Consider the following 17,997-nt stretch of genomic DNA (forward strand, 5'->3'; position numbering starts at 1 on the left):
CTATTTTGAGTTGATGTATTTTAATGCTTATTTGAGTATTCCAAGAAGTACTTATTTCATGTTGACTAATATACTAAAACACATGTAAGGTACATGATTATAACTGTAGTGTGTAGTTCTATAATAGATTAAAAGTTAGTATATTTTAAATAGTACTAAATTGCAACTTCATCATGAATGTGTAATTACAAATATATTTAAAAACAGGGCATACAAGTGTTAATAGAAATTAAATTCTACTACAGGGTTAGTTCACCCGATATGAAAAATGTGGTTACCCTCATGTCGTTCCAAAGCCATAAGACTTTTGTTCATCTTCTGAAAAATAATAACAAATAAAGATATTATTTTAGTGAAATCTGAGATATTTCTGCCTCTCTATCGTCTATTCACCCAAAACTCTATTACTTCAAAACGTTTATAAAGAGATCAGGCAAGCATTGAGCTTCCACGTTTGTGCGCTTTTATGTATGTTCGCTAATTAATGTTTATAAAAAGCCTATTTGAATAAAAGTCTAAGTTAAATCTGTTAATCATTTAATGTTAATCGTCTCTTCAGAACACTTGGATTAAACCGCTTGATTCATACGGATTTCTCTCACGATCTCTTTATGATCTTTATGAACTGATTTCGTTCAAATGATCTTCAGTTGTGTTTTGAAGATGAGCAAATTGAAAAAATGCCTTATTGGTTTGGAACGGCATTAGTAAGAGTTAGTAATTGATGACAGAACTAACTCTTTGAAGTATATTTTTGTTTACCATAAATGCGTTTCAGTAGATTTGGCAGTATACTGTAATAACCATACTTCAAAGATAATAGAAATAATTAAACAAAGATTTAAAAAAACACAAAAGTTCAGGTTATTACATTTATTATAAATAAAGCAAAACTAATAAATGTTCATGTAATTATAAGCGACATCCAATTAAGTGTCTGAAAACATTAGATTCAGTTTGCACAGTATATTATTTATGTAATAAGTGTTATTTTTAAAAGTATACTAAAGTGTACTTCTTTTTCACAAGGGTAGAGCATTTCAATTCTATCACTTTGGAGATTTCATGATGGTTAGGATGCTGCCTTAATGCTGGAATACACTACACATCATTTTCTCCGATTTATGCCCTGATTTGCAGTTTTACGAGTCGACAATAGTTGCCGAAAGTCTGCGCCAGTCTGTAGATTTTGGGCAGTTGAAGATGACCGATTTCACAGAAAATCGCTTTGATGGGCACAGACTCAGATTTTTTAGCTTCAGATTGTGTTTTCATCCAGTCGGAAGATATCAAAACGTTTAAAATTTTGAGCCAATTTTAGAACACATATCGTATATGATGTGTCACCACTGAAACCAAAGCTATTCATCTACTGTCCAATCTACCAGTGTTGCAATAATATATAATTCAAATACAAAAAAACAATACAAAAGTACATTAACAGAACACATGTAACAAATTAGCCTCGATATTTAATTCATCAGCACGGATAAAACAACTGACAGTGCCACTCACCTCTAACTTCCTTTGTAATCTGTAGAGTCCATACTGACCGCATCTACCGACCCAAGACCGCATCCAAATGCGCTTGATTCGTTTTTTCTTTTGAGACTCAGCACACAACAGTCGCTACAACAAGGTAATCTCCTGCACATCCATGTTTGTTTCATCTGTCATGCTTCTATCAACAATTTGCGTGCTTCTGTGAGAGTTTGTTGTGTTCGGAACCAGAGGTGGGAAGTAACGAATTACATTTACTCGCGTTACGTTATTGAGTCGTTTTTTTGTGTACTTCTACTTTTTTAAGTAGTTTTTAAAATCTGTAATTTTACTTTTACTTAAGTACGTTTTGTTTGAAGTATTGTACTTCGCTACATTTGAAATCATATCCGTTACTGAGTAAAAAATAATACAAGGGAGAAAAAAAATCACACTCCGGACACTACTGCATTGATTGAAGGGCGGGAGAACAAACACAAAAAAAGGTGACGCAGACCCAGGTGAAGCTGAAAGCGAAGCGCCCTTGAATTCTAATGAAGCGAATTATGGCCAGTATGGAAATACTTTTGATGTAGAAAAAAGTGTGGTTGTCCTCGAGGATAGATATCCAATTTGCAAAAAAAGTGGGCAAAAGGAGGATACATAGACCATCCCTCCTGCAGATAAAGGTATGTCCCGATTATAACTGAAGGCGAATGATTTGCGTGATGCAGAGGGAATCCCGGAATCCAGTCATGAAAATGGAATTTACATAACACAGAAGATGTCACGTAAAACACGCAAAATGATGGATGGATGAATACATGGAAAGTAGAACTGTGCAATAAATCCAATCGCGACATGGTCTGTGAATATTTAAGCGCAAAAATACTGCGATGTAAATATATAACCTGCTTGTTCTGCGTTTCTGTGAATCCGTGTGAATGAGCTGCTCCACTTTGTCTACTACATATTTAAGTACGCGTGGTGTTTTCAGCATCTCACAAATAATTTGAATACATGATGAATACATGAACATTTCCAGAGCTGCTCTGAGAGAACGCCTAATGAGCATTTTCATCATTTTATTTGAGAAAAACCATTGTCAAATAGGCTTAAACTTTGAAACAGGTCTTCACTACAACCCGTCAAAATAAAAGTTTGGTTTAACTAGGAGAAATTATGACAGAAATATATTACTATTGTAGGCATACAATAGAATGTACTTCTCAAAATAATAATAATAACAACAACAATAATAATACAATTTACTTAAACATTAATTAAGGCCTATATTTTTTGTCCATGGTTTAGTTTAGTAAATCTGTTTTTTGCAGCTCTTCCCCAAAAAAATAATAGGACACAAGTTTAAATTTTCATTTGATTGCCACCGTTTTTGATAATATATTTGGAGTAAATCATAAAAAGAAACATTAATTTTATGAATAAAATACATTTCATAGGACTATATTATTCTTAAAAAAATTTATAAATTATGAATGTTAAAAATGAGTTGTTATTCTAATTCATTATCAATTATTGAATTTAATTGATTAGACATGTTCTATTGAAATTTTAATAAACAAAACAAACAAATGGTTTCAAGTTTGTTTTAATAAAAGCATTTGTTCAACCCCAAAAAAAACTGTTTTCTTTAATTTAACCGTCACTTTAACTGATGATAATACAGTAATAATAACCATATTTTAATAATACCATTTATTTAATAATTGATTAATACTGTAAATCATGATATTTTCTGAGACGTTATCATACTGTAAAAATCTCATACCCTCATACAACCCTACACGGGAGATTCCCCCCACCCCACCCCACCCCGCCCTGCTGTTAAAAAAGTAGCTCAGTAACTTTCGCTTGAGTAAATTTTAAATGAGCTACTTTTTACTTTTACTTGAGTAGATTTTTAGACCGGTAATTTTACTTGTACTTAAGTAAAATTTCATTGAAGTAGTAGTACTTTTACTTGAGTAGAATATTTTATTACTCTTTCCACCTCTGTTCAGAACGGTAGTGTATGATCCTCAGTCCTGTAGTGCAGGGGTCACGACCAGCACTTGACATTAACTTTTTTGCTCAACAGCCACTGTGGCTAATGGTTTTCCAAACTTACCAATGTTGACATCAATGCCATGGAGGAAAAACTGCCATGTAAATATTTTTTATAGTATCTCTTAATTTGTCAGCCGGTCTAATAGGCTGCTGTCACTTTAAGACCTGACACAGATTATATATAAAGAGTGAGTGAGAGGAGGCGGGTTTGTGTGTCAACTCGCTGTCGGAGAGATTATAGTGTATCGTGTATCTATTCTGTGGAAAATGTGTATTGGAATCGTTTCAGATATTTCAGTATCAATATGTATAAAAAAAAACTGTTGCACTTAGTTTATTTTTTCAGATGCTTTTTTAAAAAGACTACAATTCAAAAAAGTTTCAGTATATAAAATTCAGCTGCTGCTGCCACTGCTGAATCCAGCCAATCCGGCGGGTTGGCGGGTGTTAATGTCAAGCCCTGGTCAGAGTGGGAAAAGGTGGGCCTCTGCTAAATTTGCGTTTCAGTGAATGACACACACGCACAAAAGTCTAGGGCTGCACGATATACCAACATCGATATAATAACATCAAATAGAAATCATTATATTGCTTAGTGCGATTTTCGAAACACAAATGCTGCGATTTAATTATATAAATATATGTTCACGCTGCGTGTTTTATAGTGAAGCGCGCACAAGCAAATTTAAAAAACAATATTTTCTGCGTCTCAGAGTGGATTGTTTCATTATTAAGCTGCTTGTGCACAGAGACATGGCCGTAAGAGTGCGTTCTTGGCGTTTCCCCTCGTGCATTTGGCTAACTATCAACACAGAAGGGAAATGTGTCTGTAAAAAGCATTTAATATGTACACACAGAACAAACATATACACATGTTTTTGCGCTAAACACCGCAATGAGTTTCACACTTGCAGCTCGGATCACAGACTGGAGCGAACATGTTTTTTATCAACTGGAATGGAAAAGTTTGTGAACCTCTGGTTTAGGGTATAATGCCCAGTTTTGCAATTGTAAACATTTACAAAGTCGGCACGTGTATGATACCTTGTGTTGTAAAATCTGTTCAGATTTGAAAAGTCGTAGTGTATTCCAGCCTTTAGAAAGCAACTGCTTATATAGGCCATAGGCAGCGAGGCAGCTCACTAGGTTTGGGAACACAGCTTACATCTCACTCCATTTAACATGTATGCAATGATAAGCAGTATTTATAACCCTCATGCATTTTAAATGATATTATTGACTTGAGCAATGAGATCTGAAATGCTGACTAGATGAAAAGACTGATATAGCCATGAGCAACTATACACCCGGTATACGACTTAATATTATAATTCTATAAAGATTTCGATCTCCATAGCCTAGCAGGGCATGTCATCTTGATGAGATGCAGATACGATTTTAAAAGCCAGCTGCCACTCAAAGCATCAGACGGACGCTTGATAGAAGGGCTATGTTTTTATTTGAGAGAGGAGCTGTCATCTATTCTTTCATATTTACCCTGATAACCCCCTCATCCCACCAGCTGAATAAGCTCATCTGAATTCGTCTCCTGTCATAGAGAGAGAGGTCAGGCAGAAGAATGAAACAGGAGGGGGCTGTCCAGGGGGACCGGGGTGAAACACTGACTGTAATTGGACAGTTGACCTCTAAGGAGACTGAGGTATTCTGGCATGTAAAATATGCCACACAGCAAGAGGAGGGTCACAGGATACCACGATTACCTGAGAGAGTCGGTGTCCTTCAAACAGCTGATCACTCTCCACATGCACATCTGTAATCACAGGCTTGGTGCCCTCGTAATGCTGTGGTTAGCCTCACCTGCAAAGTGTCCTATCCCAGCTGACTAAAAGAGAGTGACGGACTGACACACCTGCTCCACGCACTCTAATACTCAAACAAATGATGCGAGACATTGATTGATGCCAAAGTAGGAAGTGCGAGAGGAGCATTTATAACTCAGCAGAACAACTGTGATCCTCACCTGACCAAGTGAAGTTATTCTTTTCAGCGAAAACACAGATTACCAGTGAAAATATCTTTAAGAAAGTTTGCAAAAGAACAAAGACTGAATGGCAGATAGAGGCTCTATATAGGTATCTTAATTATGCTGTTTCAAATTCTAAGGGATTGTGATGAGCTCAGATAATATTTATAATAATATGCTGTGGCTTTTAATGCATATTAGAATACTGTTAGGCTCTGGTGACAGGGGCTTTCATTCTATTGCCGTGTGGACCCCAAAATGTTATGATTTCCTTGCAGAACCTAAAATCTATAAGAATCTTTTTTCACATGCAACGCCCCATTTTCAATGTGAAAAATACAAATATTAATAATATGTCAGATTTGATCTGGAAAATATTTACTTTTCTTTTTTTTTTTACATACCCTACCATTCAAAAGTTTGGGAATGGTAAAATTTCGTAATGTTTTTGATAAACATCTCTTTTGATCAACAAGGCAGCATTTATTTGATTAAAATACAGTAAAATCAGTAATATTGTGAAATAATATTACAATTTAAAATAACTGCTTTTTTGATATATTGTAAAATGTGATGCAAAGCTGAATTTTCAGCATCATTACTCCAGTCTTCAGGATCACATGACCCTACAGATCCTTCTAATATGATGATCTTCTGCTCAAGAAACATTTCTTATTATTATTATCAGTTGTGCTGAGAAACATTTTTTGTGAACACACTAAAGCGTTTTTTTGTTGTTGTTTTTTTGTCAGGATTCTCTGGTGAATAGAAAGTTCAAAAGAACAGCATTTATTTGAAATGTAATTTTTAAAATTTTTACTTTTGAAATATTTGTATTCTTATAAATTTATATTTATTTTATCAATTTAATGTGTCCTTTCTGAGTAAAACTATTTGTTTATTTATAGGGGGGGGGGGGGGGGGTCTTACTGATTCCAGTACCATTACTCACCTGCGGTGCTACCATTGGGCCCACCCATTTTAGGTCCGGGCCCGCCCATTTTGACCCAGGCCTATAGTGAGTCGTGAATGATTTATATTCTAGCAGTTCATCCAATAAGCAGCCCAAGGAAAGCTTTGAGTGAAAGCTTCTCAACCAATCAGCGGCTTCTACCCCACGTGTGACTTCGAACACTTTATTCTCTAGGAATGTACACACACCGGCGGCGCCATTCGTCGTCTGTCTGCGGCGCCCAGCAACGGCTCAGGACCTTGTTCAAAATCCTGCCGCGCCACAGACCGCCATTTGTTTTGTTTTGTTTTGTTTTGTTTTGTTTTGTTTTATATTAAATTTAAATGTATTTGTCTCAAATCGTCGTTAATGTATACTGACTTCACCCTGTGCTGCAATATACATTTAGTTTTATATTTATTTACAGAAATCAGCTGCTTGTTATCGGATTTTCAGCTGATATTCTCAATTCATTCAGTTAACGGACGCACTGAGGTAAAGTGTTCAGACTGCAAAGTCAGCAATGATTGTATTTAATTGTACAGTACAATCCTAACATAGTACAGACATTATCTTAATTCCATAATGTCCTTAAACATAACAGTATTGCTGGCCATAAACTGAGAAAGTGCGCGTCCAGTGTGCGATACCTCGAGTTGTCCTAGACGTGATGCGGGACAGCGCTGCGCTTCTTGTCCAGTGTGCGACCCCCCGGTTAGGCTAACGTCACGGCACTGAGCTGAGGACGGGGACGCAAGAGCCTAACAGGTAGGCTACTGAGTCGCTGTCCTCAGTGCCGCAGAAAAGAGCTGAAACGGAGATGAAGGGGAACCGTTTTTTTTTTTTTTTTTTTTTTTTTTTTTTTGCTTATTTTAACTGGCCCATCCAGTTTTCTGGAGGCCCATCTACAATCAAATTCGTGGCACCGCTAGTGCCATTACTGTTGAAGGTGCAAGATAAGCTTCTTGCTATCTATGCAGAACAAGGCAGGAAAAACTGCCTATAGGCAAGAATGCAGAAGTGGGGAAGTTTGATCTGTAGTTTTAACAAAAGCCCTGATGCTGTCAAAAGTCCGCTGGCAAATAAACCGGGATATCTGGTTGCATGCAGGTACACTTTTCCAGCACCCCCTTGAGACCCCCTAGTTTGGAAACCATTGAATTTCAGTCGGGCAGAAAGAGAATGTGCGCCACAATATGAGAGAACAGAGAAGACAATAAAATATAAAACTAAATAAAAACAAATGACAATACTAACGTTGTATTAACCCTTCCTCATGATGTTAATAGTTTTAATCAGTGTGTCATATTGTGAGTTTAAAAAAAGTTTTTCGTGTTGTTTTTACTAGTACTAATTCTGCTAACTTGGAAAGCCTTGTGGCTATTTTTCAACTGAAATCGTATACGTGTTTATTGATGTAAAGGTTCAGTTTAGTTTTCACTTTACAAAGGTTTCTCTAGCTGGAAAAATATTTTGAAGGTTTGTTTGTTTGTCTGTAAAGGAATCAGTTTCTCTTGTCATCATTCATTGACAACACAGGGCAGCTAGCAGTATATCGATCTTAGAGTCGCAACATAACAACATGAACAACACGGTTTATATTCCCTTTATGTTCCAGATTAGAAATGAATAAAACCTGGTCACTCACTGCAGCCTTATCTTCTGGGCTCAGTGATCAACCAGCGCATGGGTAATTATTCCAAGATCGTGGAGAAGAAAGACGGGAAGGGGGGTGGGGGGTTGCAGAACAAAGGCCCGCTTGTTTCTGGAGCTGGAGTGGGGGTCGTCAGATTCTGGGATTGTAGTTTTTAATGACGAGCAGAAAAGAGAAACTTGAAAGACACGGCCATCGTGGTGAACGCAGCGAACACTGTCTGATGAGATTTGGGCACATCCATAAACATGACAGTCTCGTCTTATCTCGTTCAGACTGAACAGGTTATCATGCACATATCTTGCATTGTAACGACTAGTCTCCTTTTTTCCGCACCGGACCGTGCAGAAGTGGATTTAATAGCCGGTGACAGCTGTGCTCTCACGACTACGGCATACAGTAATGCGGAGCAATCATTCATGGTTATTCTCACCTCAGTTGCCAGAAAAAATGACCCAAGTCCTTTTCCCAAGGACCCGCGATGGCTCATGCCATTTAACATGAAATTTTACAAACTCAAGCCTCTCTACATCATCACCTGCTCTCTTATTTGTCCCAGCGGTTTGTCCTTGTACGTCTCTTGTCCTGGTTCCCTCTAAGCCTAACCAGTTTTCATTGCCTCTACACCCTTCCTTCACCATCTTTCAGTCATTCACCCTTTTCTTTTTCTGTCTGCTCTCATCCCCTTCAAGGCAAAATATGATAGGAGATATCAGCATTTATACCATATGTCATTTATCAGTGCTTTTTAAAGGGCAGCGGCGTTCGCTTTGATTGCAGCTGTATTAAAAACACACAGGCTTATTGCTGTCAGCTTCACCCCTTGTTATTTATTAGATTTGAACGATGGGGATATTTGAAACCTCCTTGTTTTATTCAACTCGTGGCGTCTCAGCAGATCAGTGGAGAGCTAAGCCTAAATCTGGCCTTGCCTGACTTTCTAATAAGGATATAAAAATCAGGCAGTTCCACTTGCAATTATGCAGATTTTTGCATTGTGTTTCCAGTCATGGTCACACATCATGTTATGTGTAATATGCAGTGGCCCTAAACAGTATTTGGATACTTGAGTCCCTCTTAAACATGTCTAAATTGCATTAGCTTACAAAATATTTAAAACATGATGCTGGAGTCTTTTTTTTTTTTTTACTTTCTGTCTTTTAAATGCCTCGTGCTTAAGTGATTTTTAGTGGATGTTCTCAAGTTCATACAGGTGTCATATTAGATACGTTTTGTTTATATTTTATAGTCAGTGTTTTATTGTTATTTACACTACTGTTCAACAGTCAGTGAGATATTTTTAAAGAAATTAATTATTTCAGGAAGGAGGCATTCAATTGATCAAAAGTGATAGAACATACATTTACATTTACAGTAATTAACTATTTCAAATATATGCTGTTCTTTCGAGGGGGAAATGATCATGGTATCCACAAACAGTGGAACAGCACAACCGTTTTCAACATAATGCTTTTCTTTGGGGCTTTTTTTAACTAGTTAAGCCTGGATCATTTTAAATCCTGGGTAAACAGAATCCGGGGTTAGCTTCACATGACATACTGCTCATGATTCACCACAATTAATCCTGGTTATCCATAAACTGACGTTTTCCACTGTATTCCTAAACCATGGATTAACATTCTTGTTTGCCATGTCAATGACTATGAATGCAGGATGGAACCTGTTTACATACTCTAAAGGTACATCCTCGTATTTTATATAGCCAAAATGATCAACTTTATAATGAATGGACTTTTCGTACGATAAAGGTATGCATAAAATGGTTTACTCTTTACTCCAACTGATTGTTTTCCATCACCATTTTCCATTTTTCCCTTCAAACGCTGAGGAAATATTTCTTGAGCTGTAAATCATCATATTAGGCACCATCCACACTACTGCGTTTTAGTTTAGAAACGGAGAATTAAAACGAATACGATCTCCTTCCACACCAGCGTTTCAGATGCGTATTAGAACTGATCTCCGTCCACATTAAAACGACTGAAAACGCGGATCACGTCACCATTCACCTACACTGGGCATGCTCGTGCCGGTGTAAACAGAAAACAGATTGACTATTCCTCAGATTTCGCTGAGGTTGATAAGTGCCGATCTGGACATTCAAAAGTTTTTGCACCATTCTTCAGGAACTACAACTTCATTGATAAAATTATCTCACCATGTGCTGGTTCTTCCCGGCTTAACCCAAAACCGACGCTCCATGTATGGTCGATACTGCCGCTGCACACGGGAATTATCACAGATCACTGGAATAATTGTTTGCCACCGGCGCATGTAGGCAGTTATAGGTCCAGGCTGTTGTTGTATGTTTTCTTCCGTTGTATGACACCCAATCAGAGAGCCGAGCGTGAGCCTCTGCGTCATCGTTTCTAAAGTCCTCCGTTTTGACCCGTCTACACTAAAATGCCCGCCGGAGATTCAAAACGCAAAACGGGTTCGGCAGCGTTTCTAAACTTCTCCGTTTTAGGTCTTCGTTTTTGCCGTTTTAGTCTGGACGGGAGGTGCAAACGTAGCAAAAGTTCTCCGTTTCTAAACTAAAACGTAGTAGTGTGGACGGGGCCTTAGAATGATTTCTGAATGATCATGTTACATTGAAGACTGGAGTAATGATGCTGAAAATTCAGCTTTGCATCACAGGAATAAGAATGTAATGACATTACAAAATATATGGAAATAGAACATTTTTAATACTATTTCACAATATCGCTGTTTTTACTGTATTTTTGATCAAATAAATGCAGTCTTGGTGAATATAAGAGACTTCTTCCAAAAACATTAAAATCTTACCGACCAAAACTATTTGAACGGTATTTTCATTTAAAACAAACATTTTAGTTAAATATTTGTTCTATTTCTTTGTTTTCCTAATGCAGTGACATACATGCATTTTTTTTAAGTGTGTCTTTAGTGTTTGAATACTTTTGAGGGACTTTAACTATATAACTGTCATGTAACCACTTTTTAGTCTTTTGGCCAATGCTGATTTCTATAGTTCACGTTCCCAATATTACAATTCAATGATAGCAAATTATGCTATATGGCTAAATATCGTCCATTTAAACTGTATATATTGACTAATATATTAGTCTATCACTAGTTACTTTGGACCAAACCTCCATAGTAACATTTAACATATACAAGTATATATTTATAACTATATATTATATTTGCAGTATTATTTGAGTAGTTAAACCAACTAAATATTTCTGCTATTGATGGTGGCTGGTAAAGGTATAAGGTCTTCTCCACACTACTAACCTAGGACTCCAGCGGAAAAAGTGAAATTCCTCTGCTCTGGATCACTTTCCCGCAGCTCCAGCACAGCTTCACACCTTCCTAACCCATCAGTCTTATTCTGCAGCCCGACACAGCCCCAGCTTGACTCAACTCCATCTCTGCATCCCCATTCTAGTCTACTGTGCTTAATAAATGGCCATCGATCGCCTTTCACTCACTGCCGTTTGAAAGGCCTGGCTTTCTGAAGGACACTGAGCTCTGAGAGAGAGAGAGAGAGAGAGAGAGAGAGAGAGAGAGAGAGAGAGAGAGAGAGAGAGACCAAGCATGGCAAATATCGTCTGTTTTCTCTGCAGAGCCTGGAAATCCCACAGACCGCATGAAAGGATAGCAGTGATTCAGTGCCCAGTTGTAGATGCACCTTCCACCATCAGGTCAGGCTGCATATGCTGCCTTTCACTGCCTTCTAAACCTTCAGTCTGTCCTGGCTCTGTGCCTGAGACTGACCTTTCTATCAGGCAAAGCTCTCTTCTTCCAAGAGCCGAGAGGGCCGTGTCACTGTGTTTCTGCTTCTGGAAGCCTTAGTTTGCCAAGGGCACTGCCAGGCTGGCCTGTTTCCTCACTTCAACCCACTCACGCCACATATCACCCACACCTCCCTACACCAGACCTGCCTGTGGCTGCAGAGGCCTTTAACCTCATTGACACTGTTGCTTAAAATAAGTATTGGCTAAAGTATGTCTCAAAGCCTAGGAATGTTATAGTTGCTTTCATTCATTCGAATCAGTGTAATTTAAGTATTATTTATATACTATTATAGTATTTATTTAGAAATTGCTTTTTTTTCAGTCTAATTTCAGTTTATATTAAGTTTTAGTAATTTTGTTATATGCTGATGTTATTTTTCATTAGGTTATATATATATATATATATATATATATATATATATATATATATATATATATGTATATATATGTATATATTTGTATTTATTTATTTTTTGCTTTATTTTTAGTTTTAGTCATTTCAGTACTTTAACTTATTTTATTTAAGTTATTTGCTTTAAGTTATTTGCTAAGGCAGTTTTTCCATCTAATATTTTATAATTATTTATTTTTATTTTAGCTTTATTTCAATTAATGGGGGCTATTTTTAATAGTTTTAGTTAACAATAACAACACTGGACTGAGAGAGCATTTTTGGGCATCATACTGTCATTGGCACTTTCAAATCTGGTAGACATCTGGGCTTTTTAGGCATTTCCGTACTGCATAGACACATTTATATGTTCAACTTAAACCTAGACAACATAAATGGACATCATAGACATGTTCAAATCTTACCTTAAGTGCAGTTCTAGGTTTCACTGGACGTGCAAATGCTTGAATCAAACCTAGACGTCATTTGTGGACATAAACATTTGGACATATGTATGTTTGAATCAAACTTAGTCCATATTTTTTTAGCATTATTGGCCTGTTCAAACGCTCATATCAAACCTAAACAAAATTGTTTAAACATCATAAACAAAACAAAAAAAATACAAATGTTTAAACTTGCTTATGTTCCTCAAAAGTATGCTGCTCACTTGATTTTATGACATTCTATGATGTCCAAAATGCTATCTGATTTTGTTTATTAAAATGCGCTTTATGATTTCTAAAAAACGATAGACGTGAACCAAAAAAATAGACGTGATCCACAATACAACCACCCCAGAATTACAGTTGCAAAACATTATGATAAAAGAAAGAAATAAGTGGAGGAAAACAACATACTGATCATATATTGCTCTCCTGTGGAGAAAAACCTGTTTAAGGTGCTTGTGTTCGCCACAGGCTTCCCATAGAGACACTGTCCTGCTTTCCTCTTTCAAGAGGGACAATGCGCAGCAGGTAGACGGCTGTCAAGCTGAGTAAAGACTGGCTTTTGAGAAGTCAACTCATCTTATCTGCAGTCTCACTCCTGACACCCCACTCGAGCTAACAAAAGGCCCAGGATTTCTTCTTTTACCATCTCACATACACAGATCCAAGGCAGGCTTCCTGTGCAGTCGAATCTTCCGGAGGTCTGTGAGTAAAACACGTCTGGGGTGTCACAGAGCAACATGCTTGTTAAGATCAATGTTATGCGCTTCTTTTTATCTGTGCGACTGCGTTTTTTTTATTTTTTTTTTTTTATAATGTACATCATGCTCACATGTTTGTCTTCAGTTAGGGTGGCATCACTGGCCATTTTCCTCAGTTCTTTCTCCTCACTCGTTACATATATACGTTCTGCACCCACTTTCCTATCAACTTCTGTCTGCGGTACAGTTGTCATCTTCACTGTCTATGTCTATTTGAGCGCGTGTGTTTGTGCGAGACAGAGATACACCTGCGGCTGTCTTCATTTTAGCTGATTAGCGTTAAGCTTGTTGACGACTGTCTCTCGGTTGAACGCTCGCAGCGCTGGAGGTACACGGTGCCCTCCTAAATTTATGTCCCAGACCCTCCTGTGTCATCTTAGCTCACTCTTCAAAGAAGCGCCTTTGACGGCACAGGATATTTAGCCATGGAGCAGTGGGAAGAGCGTTGGTTTGTGAAATAATTGGCTTTGATTTCATTTCGGTTTCCACTTTGAGACGTTATAGTTACTGCAGAAAGCTATCTCAGACATCTCAGATCTGACGCAGCGTTCTGTGTAATTTCATATCGCCGTCTTGGGTGTCAATGGAAACAAATCAGCCACCGGCTGCATGGTGAAACTCAAATTATATACTTTGCTTTCTCCCCACAGTGTGAATATGAAAATTGGGTGTATTTGATTTAGAAAAGTTCAAGCACTTTAGAGGGATCAAGCTCTTTCTTGTGTAGCTCCTCTGTTGCTTCTAAAGCAAACATCTACTCTTTGTTTTTATTACTTGCTGAAAGTTTCAACTTTCAAGAGACTGCTTATGTCAAACCAAAATGTTTCATGTGCATCTGACAAAAGGAAACATTTGATATCCTGGGCCTGCAACCAATATTAAATAGAGCTCTGTGTAAGAAATGACTGAAAAAGAAAACAAAACTACTTGGCCCTTAGCGATCCTCAGTGATTGCTCTTAAACTATCAGCTTTAAGTCTCTCGTTCTATAGTTATAATGAGAAAAACATGAAGTTTATTTAAAGTTCTGGATGGTCATGATCCAACCAATCAGCACAATAAGAGACCTGTATATACAGTAGACAGTACAGCCGTCCCTCACCTCTGTCCCGTGACAGTTTTGCAACATCCCACCAACACCCCAACGCCTCACTCTTGGCTGGTTCCTATCCCGGTCAGGGATAGGGGAATACTCTGGGTTCAGGCCATATTCCGAGCTCCGAGCCCTTCCCTCAGAAAGTAAGCCATATCTAATTACATCTACGTGCAAACTTGTGAAAATCTATTTAGGACACACTGAGGGGAAAATTCACTAAACGTTTGCACAGTTGCTTGAGGGGTTTCATCACAAAACCTTTCATCTTAAGGTGCTGTCACATTAGTGAAACTTAGATGACATTTTGCAGGTAAAGTGTTTCAGTGGGTACATTGTCCAAAATAGTTTTTGAATTGTAAGTAGTGTTTGAATTGAATTCATGTTTTTTTCCTGGATTCCTGTTTGGTTGAGTACATTTTGCCTGTAGAATTGGTAAATGTGACTTGGTAAATTAATCCATACCACTCACAGGCCAGTACAACCAGGTGCTGTAGAAACCACTGTGGTATAGTGCTGTGCCGTGCATATTCAAATTCATTGTTTCTGGACAAATCCTTTCTATGCAAATGAGACTCTTTATAGAATGAATCAGATTCACAAACATTGGCAGACACAATTAACATTATGCTTTTAAAGCAGAAACATTTCACTATTATAACAAACTAGATTTTATTAAAAAATTAATGTTTATGTATATTGTCTAGTGAATATGGCTACCGCAAATAATTATTTCGGCTTTGTAGATTCATGTCCCCCTCGGAGTGTATCGGATCATGGGATTCTGCTGTGTCCTTCAGATCCAGCCGAGGCGTGAATTGCGATCAGTACTAATTCTTTTGCCATATTTGTACCAGTACCTGATGTGCATAATTCCTTCAATGAATCAGGTGCTAAAACGAGGCTGGCAAATTGGCTGGCAAAACAGCTGTCAGTGGATTTTAGTAAACAGCTTTTTTTTCTTCAGTAAATTCCCCATGAGTGTTAGTTTAAACATTGAGACTTTAGTAATGATCAGACAGACAAATTATTTTATGCCTTGTAAACACATTTTTATAGAAATATTATTTCTTCACACACAGAAAGTACTATAGCACATCATCCAAAGCCCTTGAATGAACTGTGAATCATCTTGGTCAGTTTACTCAAATGCTTTTCCTATAGTGTTGTATTGAAGCTGTGCACGTATGCTGTGTCCTCTAGCATCATGAACAAGACAAGAGAATATTATATTCTTTTCCACTGACAGGAGCCGACATAAACATAATGCTCATCATGAGCCGCCACAATAAACAGGAGTTAGTGTAATGTTGGTGATGATGGATGACGAGTGTTGGGGGCAGCTGTGGGGTCTAAAGAGACTCGCTTATTTATAGTGACTGGCTCACAGCCAAACATGCCTGAACTGCTCTGTGTCCGACTCCGCTTGGACCCCCAATCAGGCATGCGGTCCCAGCAGGTGCTTCCTTCAAATGCATTCCCATAGCTTGTTAAGACAGTCTCTTCAGTCCTGATGGAAATCACGGATTATCACAAGTCCGTCTTCACAACATCACAAAGTAATCAGCTAACACCATAACAGGCCAGTCTTGGATGCCAGGCTTTGCACTTGTAATCCAGTCATGTAACAAGTGCCGGGTTTCATTGATTATTCCTTCTCATCCTGGTTTTCTCATTGCATCTTATTCATGGTTGATTTGGTTTATCAAGAAGAGATTAGCTTTGTGAACCTGGAGGTTCTAGCACTGTGTGCTGCAAATCAAACCGATCAAGGGAAAGATCCGTGGTCTGTACTGCAACATGTTGAGTTTGAGTCCTCTCTATATTTTGACTATCAAATAAAAGTGTCAAAAGGCCAAAAAAATTTCAACACTATAATCATTTATACTTTGGCATACGTGTCATTGTGTTTTGGTGCATTACCATTTTTAATGATTTTCCAGATGAACCCCAGTCTTTTAGGTTTGAATTAGATGATTAATCATTTTAATGTCAAGGTCGTAAAAAAAAAAGTCAGTGATTGATTATGAATGTTTCATCTTTTTTTATATGTGGCATATGAGTCGATAATGAGCTACAGACTTAATACAGTGAAAAATAGAGATCAATAACTTAATCAAACAAAATGTCAGAAATTCTGGTAGTTTAATCTTCTTTGCTTTTCTTCAAAGACCTGCCTCCCCCTGCCACCAGAGAGAGGCCGCCCGGCTGTAAGACAGTGTTTGTCGGCGGTTTGCCAGAGAACGCAACAGAGCAGCTCATTGTGGAGGTGTTTGAACAGTGCGGAGGTATCATCGCCATCCGCAAGAGCAAGAAGAACTTCTGTCATATCCGTTTCGCCGAGGAGCACACAGTGGACAAGGCCCTCTTCCTGTCAGGTACATATTTAGATTAGATAGATAGATAGATAGATAGATAGATAGATAGATAGATAGATAGATAGATAGATAGATAGATAGATAGACGTAGGATGGATGGATGCATGTACAGTTGGATGAATAAATGGCCCCTAACTATAGCTGCCCCCTAATAGTCGACTAAACGTTAGTCTACTAGAAGAGGCTTAGTCGACCAAAGTTTTAGTAGTTGGTTAGTCGCAGAAAGAAAAAAAAACCTGTGGCGAAGTCATGCAGTCAGTGAGGGACAGACCGGGTCCTTGTGGTACACTGTAAATGAAAAAGTTGGTTTAACTTAAAAAATTAAGTTAAACCTGATTGGCATCATCATAAGGGAGTTCATTGAAATTAAAAATTTTAGTTAATACAATGAAGATGATTGGTATAATCACTTTGATCCCTTGCATTTTTTTTACTGATAACGGTGGAAAAAAATGTTGTCATACAGATATGCCTCATTCTAAACTAATTTTAATTGTGTAAACTCTCAATAACAACAAAACGTTGTGCCTTTTTAAAATAAAGAAAACAAACAGGATGCGCTTTCTCTTGTCTTGGTCTCCGTGAACTCGAGTGCGTCACAAAACTGAACCGAAACTCAGCCTAGGCTGCTTGCCCCACAGACATGAGCTATATCTAAAGCTTTAAATGTCTACTTTTAAACAAACCAATTCAAATCGGGGAAAAAAATACTTTCTGATTTATGTAATCCATATGAAAGTTGCATTTCAGCAGTGATGGCGAGTCAGCATCTTCAACTTCATCTTTGCAGCCGACACTGACTCAGAAAACACTAGATTATTAATAAACAATTAAAAATGTATCCTTGATATTTTTTTCCTGCCATATTCATAATCGTTACTTTAAGAAAAACGGGCAGCCCTACCCCTAGCAATGTCACAACGTTTCAAACAAGAATACAAAAAACGAATGCCAAATCATGCCTAGAAATGTATGTGCCATACGTGTGATTTACAATAATTTCAC

General features: G+C 37.6%; 1 protein-coding gene across 5 annotated transcripts in view; it reads left to right on the forward strand.

Moving 5' to 3' along the window:
* Positions 1–17,997, forward strand: part of enox2 (ecto-NOX disulfide-thiol exchanger 2) — a 280,102-nt gene that overhangs the window by 216,097 nt on the left and 46,008 nt on the right. For 3 of the 5 annotated variants that reach the window (XM_077235879.1, XM_077235883.1, XM_077235880.1), the window contains 2 exons: positions 1,541–1,639; positions 16,786–16,992. In XM_077235879.1, coding sequence (XP_077091994.1) covers positions 1,541–1,639; positions 16,786–16,992 — 306 coding nt within the window. The remainder of the gene's footprint in view (positions 1–1,540; positions 1,640–16,785; positions 16,993–17,997) is intronic. The other 2 variants (XM_077235881.1, XM_077235882.1) reach the window with 1 other exon arrangement.

This window comes from Siphateles boraxobius, unplaced genomic scaffold (assembly GCF_051911475.1).
Source record: "Siphateles boraxobius isolate OS27281-9 unplaced genomic scaffold, OSU_SipBor_1 2, whole genome shotgun sequence".
Lineage (NCBI taxonomy): Eukaryota > Metazoa > Chordata > Actinopteri > Cypriniformes > Leuciscidae > Siphateles > Siphateles boraxobius.